Source organism: Siniperca chuatsi, linkage group LG17, assembly GCF_020085105.1.
Source record: "Siniperca chuatsi isolate FFG_IHB_CAS linkage group LG17, ASM2008510v1, whole genome shotgun sequence".
In the NCBI taxonomy this organism is placed as follows: domain Eukaryota; kingdom Metazoa; phylum Chordata; class Actinopteri; order Centrarchiformes; family Sinipercidae; genus Siniperca; species Siniperca chuatsi.
The window spans coordinates 7,547,361-7,561,611 of record NC_058058.1 but is presented as its reverse complement, the minus strand read 5'-3'; the positions used below and the strand labels follow the sequence as shown (position 1 = coordinate 7,561,611).

At 40.6% G+C, this 14,251-nt stretch overlaps 2 protein-coding genes across 4 annotated transcripts; one reads left to right on the top strand and one right to left on the bottom strand.

The window, feature by feature from the left end:
* Positions 1-191: 191 nt before the first annotated feature.
* Positions 192-4,573, bottom strand: xkr8.3 (XK related 8, tandem duplicate 3). Its single transcript, XM_044172895.1, has 3 exons — positions 3,771-4,573; positions 2,974-3,161; positions 192-2,797 (listed from the first exon to the last, which is right to left on the bottom strand). The coding sequence occupies exons 1-3, from the start codon at positions 4,094-4,096 to the stop codon at positions 2,049-2,051; spliced, it is 1,263 nt and encodes a 420-aa protein (XP_044028830.1). The 5' UTR covers positions 4,097-4,573; the 3' UTR covers positions 192-2,048.
* A 2,256-nt stretch (positions 4,574-6,829) lies between these two features.
* On the top strand, positions 6,830-12,824 carry srsf4 (serine and arginine rich splicing factor 4). 3 transcript variants are annotated; one of them, XM_044172888.1, is made up of 6 exons: positions 6,830-7,017; positions 8,072-8,211; positions 10,109-10,215; positions 10,581-10,795; positions 11,045-11,122; positions 11,923-12,824. In XM_044172888.1, the coding sequence occupies exons 1-6, from the start codon at positions 6,911-6,913 to the stop codon at positions 12,410-12,412; spliced, it is 1,137 nt and encodes a 378-aa protein (XP_044028823.1). In that variant the 5' UTR covers positions 6,830-6,910; the 3' UTR covers positions 12,413-12,824. The 3 variants fall into 3 exon arrangements, with proteins under 3 accessions (XP_044028823.1, XP_044028826.1, XP_044028825.1); XM_044172891.1 differs by lacking the exon at positions 6,830-7,017 and adding an exon at positions 9,449-9,596 and having other exon boundaries at positions 8,073-8,211; XM_044172890.1 differs by lacking the exon at positions 6,830-7,017 and adding an exon at positions 9,449-9,644 and having other exon boundaries at positions 8,073-8,211.
* Positions 12,825-14,251: the final 1,427 nt, after the last annotated feature.

Genomic DNA, 14,251 nt, shown 5'->3' with positions numbered 1-14,251 from the left:
TACCTCCATACAGCACCCCTCGCCTTACGACACTCTATAGTATTTCCATTTTTTTGAGTCCAGTTACTTTACTGTAGAAAAAAAACCCCTAGAAAACCCCCCCGGCAAAACTGAGCTGTTAAATCATTATGCAAATCAGATACTGTTTGAAGTCTGCATCTGTGCAACAGAAAGACACAAGCTAAAACAGATAATACACCATCGTTACCATTTTAATGATTGCACATGGCAAATGAGGTAAAAGATTAACAAACAGCAATGACCTTGACTTTTGGTTTCAGCAGAGTATGTGGCAAAGAAGTATAACTACAAAGAAACAAACAATGAACCGAAAGAGGTTTAACATGTGAAAAGAGCACATAAAACAAAACACCGACTTTAAATAACTTCCAGGACACCCGGAAAGATTTAAATAAAACATGCTCTGTCTAGAATAATGCAGATTGCTTAAGTGTAGCACAGTTTTACTCACCACAGAAAAGTGTGCTTTGATCATTGTCATGTCTGAATTAATATTAAGTAAACAAGAGACGTCTGGCACATGTGACATTTAAACAAACTAAACAAACAGTGGATGAGTGAGTGAAAGTAACACTAAGGTTTGTTGTTAAATATGTAGTAACAATTCTTGGTTGACATGTAAAGAATTAGCACTTGACTTTAACTTATTTTACACCATCAATATCATCTTTATAAAAACTAACACCCTGTCAAACAGCTGTTTCGCACAGTAACAGGACATAGAAATTATAAAAGGAGAGCTTATGGTCAAATCTACATTCAAAGTCCTTCAATAGGTTCCAGTAGCAGCAGCTGTAACACGACCCGAAAACACAACACACATATTTAGATACCCCTTGTTGTCATGTAAAAACCTAATTTTGGTGAATTAATTTAAAAGGTCCAGTGTGTAGGATTTAGTGGCATCTAGTGGTGAAATTGCAGTTTGCAACCATTTGAATACCGCTCACCTCACCCTCCCCTTCCAAGCGTGTAGGAGAAACTACAGTGGCCGCAAAACTCGCAAAAAACGCAGTCTAGAGCCAGTGATTGGTTTGTCCGTTCTGGGCTACTGTAGAAACATGGCGGTGCAACATGGTGACCTCTGTGGAAAGGGACCCACTCCATATGTAGATTAAAAACGGCTTATTCTAAGGTAATGAAAACACGATTCTTATTTTCAGATGATTATACACTAATGAAAACATACTTCTAAATATTATATTCCATTTCTGCCAATAGCTCCTCCTAAATGTTGCACACTGGACCTTTAAAATTTTGAAATTAACTACATAAATTGAGAAAACTGTCAGACCTCTTGGGCTTATTATGGATAAAGTATTTTTTTTATATATTAATTATTTATTATTTACCTTGTTGTCAAAACAACAAGGTTATAAGTTTGTATTTTGGAAATACAAGGTGTTCACACAACAACAACAAACCCATATGGTAACCCCCCCCCCCATGTGTAAAGACAACAAAATAAAAATTTCTTTGTAGAAAATGCATCAAATAAAACTAACACTTCACTTTGTTAGTTTAGAAATTGGCTTAACAAATTACCCCCGTTTCGAGTAGAGTTGACAAATATGACAAATATACTGTGAGATGATATAAATCTGTAAAAAGTGAGAGATGTTTCCATACTGTTTACTGTTACTGTGGCAGATGTCCCTGTAATATCTATGGTGGTATTAGTGCCATTGTGGCAAGGTGGCAAATCAACGAGCAGCTGCTTTATTTTTATGTATTTGCATCAATGTGATGAAGAGTTTGGATTTGTCAGACATTTCATTTGTTAGATTAGTCAAAATCAATTATTATCTGATTTTCCAGGAATTTACTATATCGCAAAATATGTACTGATGAAAAGGATTTTAACCATGTTGCCCACTTTTAGTTCAAAGCACCGTTTTTGAGTTTGTATTTTGGCTAGCATACTGAGCATCTGGTGAAATTGCAGCACAACAGGAGACAGTCTAGAGAGAGATTGTTGCATTCTGTCACTAGCAAAGAAGGTAACGTTTATCGGTAGTAATCAGACATCACAGATGTGTTAACGCTCTATTTGTGCTATCAATGTTTCCAATGACTCCTCGCTCTGAGTAAAAATGAGTAGCATGGCCGGCCATCCGTTTGTTGAGAAGCTGGGAGGACAGGGTGCCGTCCTGGATGGAAAAGTCTCTAAAGGACACTTCTGCATCAGGCAGATCATCAGGCAGTCCTGGGTCCCTCATAGGGGGCCTCCACAGCTTGGGGTGGAAGCAGCAGTAGTAGAGGGCTTTAAAGAGCAGCCCGAGGAGGTAGGTGAAAGGTAGAGTGATGAGCATAGCGAGGGCGTATGACTCAGTCTGGACTGGGTCCCTGTAACACCACCAAGTCGCCAGCAGGATTCCTCCATCAGTGGTGATGAAGGAATGGTAGATGATGCTCCGGCCTCTGGTCTGACCCTCTGCTACGTTAAACCAGCTGAAGTACCAAATGAGCCCTACAGTGGCCCGGTAGAGCCACTCCCCGCTGACGCTGTCCATGAAGTCTGTCCTCTGTCGCCAGACCCATAGCACAAAGACAAACCACAGCATCAGAAAGTGGGCAGCGATGTACCTGGGCAGGACAGAGGCGAAGAGGGCGAGGGCCGCCACACGTGGGGCGATTAGCAGCAGGTTCCACAGGAAGTAGATTAAGGAGGAACACCAGCCCTGCTTGGCCTTATCTGGGAGAAAGGAGCGCAGGGAGCGGTGGTAATCCACCACCATCCAGGCTATGGAAGTGGTTGATGCAGCGATGCTCACAACTACAAAAACAGAAGTTAGAAGTTACCATTAGTGCAGCAACCAAGAGGAAGTGAACACACATTTGTGGTGTTTGTTGACTTACTACAACCCAAATAATGTGATTTTACAACATAAAACACTATCCTCAATTGTAGACGTTTGCTTTTCTTGTGGGGTGAAAGTAAATCGAACTCACACTGAACCGTCCTGGCCTTGTTTGTGCGCAGCATGACATAAATCATCAGGGTGAGCTGAGGAGCACTCTCGCAGAAAGTCTCGATAAGCCGGAGCATGCTGAGGTCATGGGTCAGGTAAACTGCGTACTCTGACCCTTCCTGTTTCCTCCACCAAACCCTGAAGCCTTGCCGTATGGCAGAGATGTGCCTACATGGATGAATATGTCAAGAGAAGGGCTGTTACATGACACACACATTGTGCGACAATGGCAGCAACGATCACATACCAAATCCATGCAGGTAAACATACTATTTTAACGGTGAACAAAAGCAATCTGTCATGATGCATTAAGTGTTATTTGGATCTGTTTCATACCTCATTATTTGCGCATTAGTTCTCTTCTGAGACACTGGATTTACTAGTTGCCACGCCTGAAATTTACATTCATGGTCACAGCTCCTGTCAGATGTTATTACCTACCTGAACTACTCTGAAGAAATATCCAGTTTTTTATAAATAGGTACAGAGAGAAACACTCCTGCAGTGAATGTGCTTGAGCCTGTATCTCTGTAGGAGCATTATTTTCAGTTTTGTCAAGACTAAAGTGTGTTTGCATCACACTTTGATTTGTGAAACACTTTGCACAAACCAGCATCAGTCAGACTAACATTTACAGTCCCACTTAAATATGTCTAGGCTGTTTGATCATCATAGCTCAAGAATATGAATTTAAACAGTTTTACTATGAGGTTTAACCAAGTGATTAGCTGCATTATTTTAACGGGTTTACTAACATTTACACAGTGTTTGGGTTACCTGCAGAGGAAACCCAGCTGCAGCACATGTAACAGGCAGGAGAGCTTCACTTGGTCCCCGAAGAGCACGGTTCCTCCTCCGGTCTGCGCACTGAACCACGGCAGCTCTCGGTCATACTTAAGCCAGAACCAGCTGAACATCTGGACCACGACAGATGACAGGACCATGAGGCCGACCAGCACCCCGAACCAGAAAAAGTCCCCTCGGCAGTAAAACTCGGTGGCCACCCACACGTCCGACCCCCAGTCCACCAAGAAGGTACACACTCCGATCACAGAGAAGACGAAATCGATCCAGGAATATTTCGAAAAGGTCGCGCGCTCCATCACCGTTTTACCGGAGTCAGTTAACTTAGTTAGCAACCAACCTGTTGCTGGTAAGCTAACACTCGGCTAACGCTGCGTACCGTTATTTCCCTCCCAAAGCGACTTCACACTCTTCAACCCATTAAAGACAAAAAAAAGTTTCCTACACTTTCACATTTGAGCAACAGTGCGGACTCGCTCCAAGTAGGAATGTTAAAACAGGCATGTTTTTTTGGGGGGCGGTGGGAAGTGTTAGCCTCAACGGTAGAAATAACCGCCAGCTAGAAGAGCAGCTGGTGTGTTTGTAATGATCCCTGTCGGTGTAGTTGTTAACCCCGCCCACCGCGGATAATACGTGCACGACAGGTCGCAAAATCCGGGAAGTCAAGGCTTTAACTTTTAAAGACCGCACCGCATGTTCGAAAGTCGAGCTGAAACGATTAGTCGATGAATTGTTTCGTTCATCGTCCTCTTTCCAGCTTCTTAACCAGGACCAAGAAGTACGACCACATCACATCTGTTTTAGCCTCTTTACATCGGCTCCCTGTTTGTTTTAGGATTGATTTTAAGATCTTGTTGATTACTTTTAAGGCTCTTCATGGCCTGGCTCCAGACTATATTTTAGACCTTGTAATCCCTTATGAACCTTCACGTAGTTTGAGATCTTCGGGCAGGGGTCTCCTGTCTGTTCCTGAGTCCAGGATGAAAACAAAGGGGGACAGAGCTTTTGCCATCAGGGCCCCGAGGCTCTGGAACAACTTGCTCGAAGAAATTAGGTTTTCTGAGTCAGTGTCTTCGTTTAAGTCTCGTCTCAAAACACATTTTTATCGGAAAGCGTATCCTGATCTTACCTGAACCGTTGTTTATTTTACTGTTTATTTTATTGCTTTTGTGTATTTTATGTATTTTATTTCTTTATATTTCGTCATTCACTGTTTTATTTCTCTTGTTGTGAAACACTTTGTACTTTGTACTTTGATAAGTGCTCTAGAAATAAAGTTTTATTATTATTATTAAATGTGAACATTTGCAGCTGTTCAATGTTTTATATGATTATGGACCTAAAACGATTAGTCGATCAGTCTGTTTGTGAAACAAGATATGCAATATAGAGTACCGAAGAAAGGAAAAGATTGGGAAATGATAGTAATTGAAGTTTGGGCAAAAGATGGTACTATTAAAATAGTAAGTTTTTACAATCCTTGCAAAAAGCTGTTATAAGAAGTACTGGAGGAATTAGCTGTAAATCTAGAAGGAAAAGGTATTTGTTGTGGAGATTTTAATGCTCATAGTACATTACGGGGAAGCTATAATGATGGAAATGGAGAGGTGATTGAAGAGAAATAATAATACTAATATGCCTCAATGATGGAAATGGTACCATAATCAGCCATAGATCTTACTTTAGTGTCAGAAACAGTGGCGGGTATTTGCACGTGGGAAATTGTAAGAGAAACAACAGTAGGAAGTGACCACTATCCTATCTTAACAAAATAGGGCTGAGTGCAGAAGAATATGGTATTAGAGGAGTAGATCGATGGGTTTTCAGCAGTGCTGATTGGGAAAAATTTAAGAAGATTAGTGATAAAGAAATGCAAAAAGTTGACATTAATCAAGATGTTGATGAACTAAATATTTCTGTTTGTGAAGCCATTCTAGGGGCAGCAAAGCAAACGATTCAAAGGAAATGAGGTAAGCATAAAAGGAAAATCGTACCATGGTGGAAAAAGGAATGTGAAAATGCAATAAAATCTCGAAATAAAGCGTTTAAAATGGTAAAAAGAACTCGCAATTTTCAGAATCTTATTGAAAGTAAAAGGTGGCAAGCTAAGGTAAGGAAAACAATTAAAAATGCAAAGAAGTAGTTTTGGAGGAAGTTTTGTAACTCAGTGGGAAGAGAAGCAGAATGAATGGGGTTAAAAGAGAGTATGGGTATCCAGTCTTAGTGGACAGAAAGCAGAGATGTTGGCACAAACTTGTGTTAAAATTCACAGTTCTAATAATAATGGTGAAGAGGGGCGAAGAGAAAGGGAAACTTCAACAGCTGAGAATAAGGAACTATTACAGCAAAATGAACCAATGAGTTAACAAACATACCAGGAAAACCAAAATGTCAAAGATGTTGGGGAAAGATCAGATATGTTACAATTTGATAAATCACCTTAGTGAATCATCTAAGGACATTTTACTGGAACTATATTATAAGTCTGGAAAGAAGCTGTTGTAGTTCCGATACGCAAGCCAGGAAAAGATTGCACAAACCCAGGGAACTATTGCTTTAACCTCCATTGTGCAAAATAATGGAGAGAATGATAAATGTAAGATTGACGTATTATATGGAAAGCAAAGGCTATGTATCAAAATATCAGAGTGGATTCAGAAGAGGTAGAAATACCATGGACCCTGCTTTATGTCTAGAATATGAAATAAGGAAAGCGCAGATTCATAGGAAAAGCGTAGTGGCCATCTTTTCTGATATAGAGAAGGCCTGTGATATGATGTGGAAGGAAGGATTATTAATTAAACTAAGTAAATTAGGGGTTAAAGGCCTGATGTGGTGGATCAAAGACTTTTTATATGGAAGATCGATTCAAGTAAGAAGTAATTGATTTTTCTCAGTTTATTTTCTTTTATTTAAGCATTAGTGAATGTGTGGAGGTCCGATCCACACTCCATGCCAGTTGGTGGCGGTAATGCACCGTAACGTTGGTTGCCAACCGCCATAATACTTTACGAAGAAGAAGAAGACGTCTCTTTGCAGCCTCGCGCCTCCTCTGTGTGCTCGTTCACCAGTGGTCGGATCCCGCATTTCAGTAGCACACGCAAGCTAGCAAGATGTCGAGGGTGTATATTGGCAGGTTGAGCTACAGAGCCCGAGAAAAGGACGTGGAGAGGTTTTTCAAAGGCTACGGGAAGATACTCGAAGTCGATCTGAAAAATGGGTAACGTTGAAGCTTCTTTTCCCGATATCCGTTGTTGTTGAAGCTAATGTCTGCACGGGCCGCACCGTGTCTGGGCCTTTGTGATTGTAACGGGTGCGGCCTGCTAATGCTAACTAGCTAGCAACGTTATGTTTAAAATTTACCAACGGAAACTGTCGAGAATGTGATCTACAGCGAGTAGTTAGTAGTTAGTTTTGTTTGTGCTTGTCTTCTCGTTACAATACTAAAGTGAAAGTTGGTGTTTGTGAGCTTCGGTTCGACCTCGGTTAACTAGCTAGCTAATGTTAGACGTGGCAATGTCACAGGCGGCTACAAGCAAACCGTTAGCTAGTGCAAGTTCACCACCATAAACGTGCATGCCTTGTTGGTAAGGGCGTTGCAAAACAGTTTCAGTTACATGCATGGCCTTCCTGTTAAATCTGTCTTGCGGTTATCTTTTACTTTTAGATGTGTATGAGGGGTTACTAAGTTAATTGCCCAATGCTAGAGCTAGTCTCTAACTATTGTGTAGTTCCTCTATTAGTAGCTAGAGCTGCAAACAATGATTGTTTTCATTGTCGATTAATCTGACGATTATTTTCTCGATTAATCGTTTGGTCTATAAAATGTCACATCATTGTTACTCCACAAAGCCTAAAGTGGACATATTAAACCAGCTTGTTTTTAAAATATTCAGTTTACAATAATGGGAGACAAAGAAAGATAGCATTTATTCACATTTGAGAAGAAGAAGACTCAGCTTTTGTAGCATTTTATTTATTCCACAAAATTAATCAGATTGGAAGATGTAATGTTTCATCTTCTAATCAGTTTCACTTGTGAACGAGATCTATAGATTAATATAGTATAATATCATTTTTATATATATATAAATAAATAAATAAAAGTAAGTATCAGCTGTCCATAGCACTGAATCGGGGACCCGCTGCTTAAGGACACCTTTCTGTAAATGTGACGTGGTCGGGGTCAGTGTTTTATGTCGGGGTGTGTTTGGCCATTGACCAAAATCCTTTTGTTGTAACCCTGTGTTAACATGTTGTCTTTTTTTATAAAGGTATGGGTTTGTTGAATTTGATGACCCCCGTGATGCAGACGATGCTGTGTATGACTTGAACGGCAAGGAGTTGTGTGGGGAAAGGGTCATTGTGGAGCACACCAAGGGACCTCGTCGTGATGGCGGTTATGGTGGAAGAAGTAAGTGTTAAATAGAGCATTGTATTTATTTCACATGAATAATGTCATTGATAAGGGATTTTATTCATTACAGGAAACCATTAATCTAAATTTCAAAGGGGCAAAATTTTAAGCATGTCCTTGGTGGCTGATGTGCATTCAATTTATATCCTAGTATTCGTAATGGAAACTGTAAGGGTGACACTGATAAAGCTGGACTGACTGTGCCGGATACTTCTCAGGAACATTTGTTGCTGTAGATGGCACCTTGGGCTGGATAATGTGGTGATTATAGGACAAAATACTGATTTTGTAATTGTAATACTGTGATATAGCAAAAACATTCTTTTCCTGGTCACAAAAGCTGCATTTTAAAAAGATAATTGAATATTGACCAGTCTGATATTTTAATTACAGACCCCCAAAAAAGGCCAATCCAATATACCACTCATGTTAGCTTTTTGATCGATATTTAATTATTGTAGGAATTTCGGCATCTCTTTGTACGTCAGCCAACTTTTAAATATCAGTATCGGCTAAATTGCTGAAAAACATGATTCTTATTAATAAGTAAAATTTAATTTTGGTCAGTATGGCGCAGCTCTACTGGTACATTATCTCCATTCCAGATGACTGAACAGAGTTTATCCCCTTTTTTTGGCAGTTAACTTGCACATCCTCAAATGAAAGTTGTTTGTTTGTCTTTGAGTCGCACGCACCCATCCAACCCCCCATCTTACTTTCACCAGGTTTTGCTATTGTTCTGGTCTCAATGTGTCCTCCAGGTTTTCAATGGCCTGTTTTAACATACGGGCATGTTTCAGTTTTGGATAGGGCTCTCCAGAGCTGCAATTTAGTTTTATATTGTCTTGCAAATAAGTTAGCAGACAGTGTACGAGCGCCACTCACTATAGCACTTGAGTTTTTTCACCAACTGAACAATAGGCGTGGGAGGAGATTATCAGTACATATCATGATTAAATTTGTGTGCACCAGAGCCACCAATGACTTGGAAAAAATATCTTGGATTTCTATATCATGGATTGAAAATGCAGTTACATGTGAATATGTGATGGGGAAATGGCTTACTGATGGAAAGGATATAAATGTCTTAATTTGAATATTGTAAAATAACTATTTGATTGTCAAATATCTTGTAATCTATTGATGTCTTATTCCATTTTTTTTATTTTATTTAAAATGATTGTCAATTTAAAGGTAAAGATTTAACAAAGAACCTCAATGTTTTAATTGAAAGAGTCCTTTGCTGACTGCCTGCCCCTATTGCTGGCCATGGTGTCCCCCTTTCCAAGAGTGTGGTTTGACCATTCTGGGCCCCTGGGCAGACCAAAAAAGGGAGCCATTGTGAATGAAGACCGCTTTTCCCATTAGGCCCAGGCCGGGTGGTGAGGATGCCATGGGGTTAGGAACAGATGTGGGTTCAGCTCTTATAGGTGCCTGAAAAAAGAACATGTTTTGTAACAGTGAAATGTTTTTAGATAGGATAGCTTAGAAACTTGCTTTAGTTCACCGTAAGTACTTCCTCGATCAGTTATGTTTTTTGAATTTGATTTTTTTTTTTCTTAATTTAGAAAATAGGCATATTGAGATTTTACCAAAAATTGAATAAGCTACAATTGTGTTGTATAGGTTTAGGCTTTTAAATACAGATTTTAAAAGATTTACAAGATTTTGTAGAAAGAAATAAGTAGGTTTTTTTTTTTTTTGGTTTTTTTTAATTTGGTTAGGATTTTAGGAAGTCTTTTTTTCACCTTTTGCTTTTCCCCTTCTTTGTTTCCTTTTCCCAAGTGAATATTGACATATTTTGTAGTATGTAGCTTGGAGCTTAGTATAAATGCACCATCTCTGTTTCTTTTTGGTCCTCATTTTTCCTTTCCTTTCCTTGTACCTTTAAAAGGTGGATATGGGCGCTGGGGAAGAGACAGATATGGTCCACCGATAAGGACAGATTATCGGCTCATTGTTGAGAATCTTTCCAGCCGCTGCAGCTGGCAGGACTTGAAGGTATGTATTGTTTATTTGTTATCTTACATAACATGTAAGTTTTTTTGTTTTTCACATGCTAAGGAAGTAATGTCCAAAGCCAATAAGTAGCACACCAAGAGTTGTCTGTTGTCTAGTTCTTAAGAAATTTAAATTTAGGAATACAATGCATTAGAACTGTCAAACCAGTTTCACAAGATTGATAGATGTTGCATTTCCAAAACAGTTACAAAGAATAGTAAAATATATAATTTGTGTGCACGCTGCCAAAGTGCTAGTGGCTTTTCCTCTTTGAGATTGTCACCATGTCTTAAATTTTCCTTAAGCATATCAATTAAGTCATCACTTTACCTCTGATTGTTGTGTGTGTTTCCATTTCTCTAAAGGACTACATGAGGCAGGCAGGGGAGGTGACTTACGCTGACACCCACAAGGGCCGGAGGAATGAGGGGGTGATAGAGTTCAGGCTTTACTCTGACATGAAGAGGGCTCTGGAGAAGCTCGATGGCACAGAAGTGAACGGTAGAAAGATCCGGCTCATTGAGGACCGGCCTGGAGCCAAGCGCAGACGCTCTTATTCTCGCAGTCGCAGCCGCTCCAGGTGAGACATCGCTGTAATTATACATGGCTTCCTGATGCATATTGATGTTTCGTTTCTAAATATAGCAATGCATTGGGGTTTTTAAACAGGGTTTCATATGCAGTGCTTAAAATTGTTTTGGAGAAAGGAGCATACAGTTGTAGATCTAAGAGAAGCTGGCCTAGTAACCGATAAAGCTTCATAACAATCCCCACTGCGGTTGGTCCACAGGCAGTGTGACTATTGCTAATTGTTAATGTGTTTTCTCAGGTCCCGCTCCAGGAGCCGCAGGTCTCGCAAGAGCCACAGCCGCAGTGAGAGCAGCAGTCGCAGCCGCTCCCACTCCAGGTAAGAAATTGAAAGAGGGGTAATTATGCAAATTACATGGCATTTCTGTAGTGAATCAAGCGGTCAGTAGACAGTAAGAGTAAACTAACTTGTAGAAGCTGTTGAACAAGCAACTGAACAAGGTGGATGTGCATGTTTGCACACCAATTCCCAAGTCCAAACGGTGCAATCTATCTCCCAAACGCCACTGCATGCTGCGTGGATCACCTTATTGTTTAAGCCTCTCAGCAGCCGCCTATATTATTATAAATAAATAAACACACACCTTGAGATATTGGCACTTCGTAACCAGTTAGCAGTAAGATGAGCGCACATGCTTCTATAAATAGGTGTTGACAAGTCCAGGAAAGTGCATATGTAGCCTATAGCCAGTGACGGCAAGTAGTAGGTTAACATTTAGAGCTGCTATTTTGTATTTTATGGCCGTAGACTAGATTAATCTAAGCGGGCCAAGGCTACATAGCCTTTTGGTTTCTCTTTGTGCACTGACAGTTCATCTACTCGTCACAAAACGCATAGTTGATGTCAGAATGTCCCTTTTTTTTATTTGAAGAACTGTTATAAATTTGTGTTCTGACAAATGTAAATACTTTGAATGTGTTTTGCCAGCAAATTTTTTGGCATTGTGTCTTTAGTTATGCGCTCTGTGTAAAAGCGCATTTAGCCTGATAGGTTGTGGTGGAAATAATCCCCAAGTCCTGTGTGGACGGGTTATTATTATTTTATTTTTTTCAAAATGAGAAAGTTGGGCACAGCAAGGAATCAAATACTTAAGTTCTGGTTTCTGATTTTGTCCTCAGAGCGGCTTCCCGCTCCCGCAGCCGATCTCGTAGCAAGAAGAATAAGGCCAAGAGCAAGAAGGAGGAAGAAGAGCGCAGCAACGGCGCTCAGAAGAACAAGGACCGCAGCAGGAGTCGCAGCCCCAAGAGCAAAAAGAGCAAGAAAGACGGGAAGAAGAGCAAGAAGGACGATTCCAGGTCCAGGTCTCGCTCTTTGTCCAGGTCTCGTTCTAGATCAGGAATTAAGGATCGCTCTAGGAAATCTGGCTCAAAGGGCCGTGAGCCGCCCAAGAGTGACGACGAGGGAGGCGAGCCTGAGAGGGGCTCTCGCTCCCGTTCACACTCGCCTGCTGAATCCAAATCCAGAGCCAGGTCTAAATCGAAGTCCAAATCCAAATCCCGTTCCCCCTCACCTGCCAAAGCCCGCTCCCACTCCCGATCCGCCTCCCGCTCAGAGTCCCGCTCCAAATCCCGCTCCCAGTCTCGTTCTCGCTCCCGTTCCCGCTCTTAGTTCAGATTTTGGACTGTTTGTCATGAGCCCTTATCCCAGTGTCGCCCCCTGTCCTCCATTCCCCGACCCCCACAACACTATCCCCGCCTCCTGTTTTTTGATAAATAGCTGTAGAATACCAGGCACTCGTGCTCGATGTCTTTTATGCACACGCTACTCCATTTCATTTGACTTTTACTCTACATATTTTTTCATTAGAGCTGTCTTGTATGGAGGTGTCTGTAAAATAACAGGGTGCAATCTCAGTTTTATAAGTTTAAATGATGGTATGGTATGTGTCTTAGCCTTTTTTTAATCAAAAATAGAAGCATACTGTTGTCAAAATGCTGGGTGGGAATATGTTCTAACATCTTCTCACCTTTTGTGAAATCCTTGTATCATTTTATTTCAAATAAAAAAAAAATGCCTGTAATGCATTTGTCAATGGATTTATGTATTTTTGTTATCAGTGACAGATTCAAAGTCAGTGAGGTAGGTATTGATAAAGATTTGGCATGATATGAGTACTTCTGTAGTTGGAGCAAATTTCTCAGGGCTGTTTGATTTCCTTTTGTCTATAAACACATTTCTTTGAAACCAGTGTTATTATAGACAAACTGGAATAGTGCGTGGCAAACCAGTTATGGTTCAAGGTTTCCATTTGTAGATGGTTATAACATTGATAGACTTATTGAACTAATAAATGAAATTACTGTGGTTTTATATGGTCAACAGGCTAAAGTTACCCTTCTCAATTGTAAGGGAGATAGTTAAGGATAAAGGCAAGTGATGTTATATAGTTTTGTTGTCAACAAATCTGATGAAAAGACCAAAACAATGAACGGAGTATTGCCTGTGTTTCGAGAGCCTGATGGAGCAAACTCCTGTGCCATAAAGCTCCAGTGTTGCCCAAAAAGAAACTACCAAAAAGATCAGTGAGCCACACCATTGCATCGGGTTATAGTACCATGAACATGAGCAGTTTTTATTTTGGGTCACTCTCACATGCACCGTCCTGCTGCCATAATTACCTGTTAGAGCACCAAATGTGTATTAATCCACTGCTGAAAATAGTCCCAAATACACCATTTACTCCTGTTCACTAAAAACTGCAGAGCCCAGCTCCTTAAGAACCGGGTCCCTGCGGATCCTTAAAGTCTTAAAACGTCTTTAGTTTTTGAAATTCAAGGTCTTAAAATGTCTGGAGTTGGAGGGAAGGCCTTAAATTTGAACTGGTGCAAAATGAATGAGCGTTGGAGGTTTATTCCTTCAGTTTTTATGTTTTACCGGTATTTTATATATAAAAATGGCCATTTCCGCACCGTCTGATAGGCAGCGTAGCCTCCGGCTGGTAGGTTGCGGTAGTACGCCTTGTCACAGGCTGTGATCCGCAATTTAACCCAGAAGAAGATCGTGTGTGTGTGTGTGTGTGTGTGTGTGTGTGTGCACAGCTTCTGATTTGAGGGCTGCAGGGGTGGAAAGGAAAACACCGAGAACACGACGCTGCGAGCAGTGCAGGCGCAGCCACGGGGCAATGCAAATTCAATAACAAGTTACAGAGGCGCGATGTGAAACACTGTCGCTAAACATTGAAACTTGGAACAATAGTAAGCACGGATTCTCACATGACATCTCAAAAGCACAAGCGCCATTAATCGAGTCGTCCGCTGCTGCTGGTTTGGCTGTAAAGTCACGTACTAGAGATGATTTGTCTACTGGTCCGCTCTGCAGTGGTGAAAAGTAACTAAGTACATTTACTCGAGTACTGTACTTAAGTACATATTAGAGGCACTTGTACTTGAGTCTTTTCTTTTCATGCTGATTTCTACTCCGCTACATCTCAGAGACAAATATTGTACT